The sequence below is a fragment of the Aplysia californica genome, unplaced genomic scaffold, assembly GCF_000002075.1.
Source record: "Aplysia californica isolate F4 #8 unplaced genomic scaffold, AplCal3.0 scaffold00033, whole genome shotgun sequence".
Taxonomy (NCBI): domain Eukaryota; kingdom Metazoa; phylum Mollusca; class Gastropoda; order Aplysiida; family Aplysiidae; genus Aplysia; species Aplysia californica.
Window position 1 is genome coordinate 134,948 of NW_004797303.1, and position 2,851 is coordinate 137,798.

At 40.5% G+C, this 2,851-nt stretch overlaps 1 protein-coding gene across 1 annotated transcript in view; it reads left to right on the forward strand.

The window, feature by feature from the left end:
- Positions 1-2,851, forward strand: part of LOC101846406 — a gene marked incomplete in the record, with an annotated part of 11,455 nt that overhangs the window by 1,756 nt on the left and 6,848 nt on the right. The window contains 1 exon segment of the mRNA XM_013091325.2: positions 1,312-1,481. Coding sequence (XP_012946779.1) covers positions 1,312-1,481 — 170 coding nt within the window.

Below are 2,851 nucleotides of genomic sequence, written 5' to 3' on the forward strand. Positions count from 1 at the left end.
TATCCTCCCATCTCCTTCTCTGCCTTCCTCTCTTTCTCTTTCCTTGTACGGTTCCTTGCAGGATTGTTTTGGCAAGCCCTGTGGATCTTACTAAAACCGAAACTAAAACATTACTGTGACGGCTGCATATGGCCTCACATTATAAAAAGATTATGTTTTAGTTTTAGTAGAGGTTTTACGGCGCTCACAACTGCATAAGGTCATATGAGCGCCAGAAGATTAGAGGTGTTACAAGAGAGTAACAAACATAAAAAAGGAGAAGGGGGGATAAGGACGGTATATGTTTGATAGTAAAGAAGATGCAAACCACACCAAAGTACCCACCAACCACCCACTAAAAAGATTAATATTTGAAAGAAAGACAAAACATGGCCGCTCTCTTGCCAACCTGCCAATGAACTGACTTTAGTGGTGTTTCGTTTACACTGAACTCTCGTGTGAATCCCAAAACGAGGCATGTGACGTATCAAGAAGGGGAAATAATTGTGATATAAATTAATTTTTAGTATTATATCTTCTCTTCATTCTGTGAAAATTTCATGAAGATTGGATGAAAAATGGTGGAGTTATTCAAAAAAGTATAGAGACATGTCGCGTTTTGAGAAAACGGCCGATGAAAAAAAAAATACTGACTTTATGAGGAAATGGCGGTGCCGGGTATGGAAAAAATACGGTTTTTGGGGGGTTCTTATGTGATGAAATTAGTTGTAGGAGAGGTTGAGGAAGCTAAAAATGCCTACAACTCAAATTCCATAATTTTGAGCCGAATTTTGACTTTGGGGGTGTAGCCCCCCCTCAAAGAATCATTATTTCAACATTCGATAAATAGTTCCTTCCCATTTTTACATTTGTAAGGCAGCGTGGTGGAATCAGGCTTTCGTCAATATTTGGGCATATTGAGTTATTGGTATATTCTTAAAGCTTGTTCATTTGTTTTGCTTTCAATGAAAAAACTACCCATCCATCTTCAATAGAATTGGAGAGATTTTGGATTGAAGGAGGTGGGGGATCACCTGATTTAAGAAGTAAAATTAGCGATAAAATGTCCGCCAAAGCTTGGTAACTTCCAAAGCTGGAGAGTCCATGGAAACTTTACATTTATATTTTTGTGCCTTTAATCAACGTTTTCGGTGAAATCCTCAAAGGAATGTGTTTGTAAATGGACATTAAAAGTGATGAGCGAAAAAACAAAAATTTGATTAAAATTGCCAAACTGCTGTTTTATTTGATTTCATTATTTTGACGAGAGCCTGATTCCACCACGTTGCCTCTCATTTCATATATCAGACTTACATTACAATTACGTTCCAGTGGTCAGTGGCCAAACCTTCACCTTCCTGGGAGTCAAAAAGATCAAGTTCGAGCCGGCGTGCGGGCTGCTGCACAACGAGGGCAGCTGGTCAGTCCAAGGTTTTCTGACCATCAACAGCACCCAGTTGAACACCTACTCCCCTGTCGTCCACATACAGACTACCACAGAGGTAAGAAACGTTCTCATTGATTCTTATTGATTTAATAATAATAGATAGCATTTGTTTTGCGCAAATCCCCGGGGCAACTGGTCCGTGGAAGGTTTTCTGACCACCAACAGCACTCAGTTGAACTCTTTTCCCCATGTGGTCGACATACAGACCGCTACAGAGGTAAGAAACATTCTTTTTGATTTGTTGATTTATCCGCTTACCCATGATAATATGCTTCATTAATCGTAAGCTTAACCATATCCATAGGTCGTGTTCTACTAATGTATCCAAACGACGTGGGGAACTCTGTGCCACCACCTTTCCAAAGAGGAAATTTACTCGTTAATCCGATTCGTACGTTTTGCATAGCAGTCTGTCAAAATGATTTTTTGAGAAATACCGAAAGTGTCAAAGCGATCTTCGTACTAGAAGTATTCTAGAATGTGAAGAATACAACTCCGGGGGTACAAAATGACTCCAGGGCGTACAGATAAGGTTGATCAATGTGTGTACCTGTTTGTTTATTATCGAATGAAATAATCAATCAATTAACCAAAGCCTACTTATTTAATAACGTTTGTCTACATCGAATATCATTGTACATTTTTGTATTCAGTTCTGTTTTCTTCCCATTTCATTATTTCTCTTTTTCTTTTTTTCTCTCCTTTATAACCTCCTTTCTATGGATTTTTTTACAACCTGAAATGGAATAAAAAATCAGCAGAAACAAATCTTACCAATTACTTTTTTCTCTTCCACACCCTCATCCCCCCCCCCACACACTCACACACACACACACTCATACACACACACACACACACACACACACACACACACACAAACTCACACCCACACACACACAAACACACACACATACACACACACTCACACACATACACTGATACCCCATCAGCGAAACCCCCGAGCTCCTCTCTCGTTCCGACAAGCCCAGACAACATTAAACAAGCCATTAACTCAACCACAAAACAGTAAAAAAAACGAACAGTCAACAACAATTAATTGTCTTTACGAGTTAGCATCTCCGGCAAGCCTCCCCAAGCACTAACCGACGTACTTCATTTACATCGAGTTTGGTTTGGGTCAGAGTTTTACGGCGCTTGCGGCTGCATAAGGCTTCCTTATTCAATTTGTGAAAGCAGTAAAAGAATGTGCCACGACGCAGTGAAATCAGGCGCTCGTCGAATTTAGGGTGTAAGGAGTTATTGGTATATATTTTATTATCGTGGCGTCGGTGGCCTAGTGGTTAGGCTCTCGGACTCGCAACCATAAGGTCGTGGGTTCGAATCCCGTCAGGGGCCCGACCTTGTGTCCTTGGGAAAAGCACTTTACACGAATTTTCCTCACTTCACCCAGGTGGGAATGGGTAC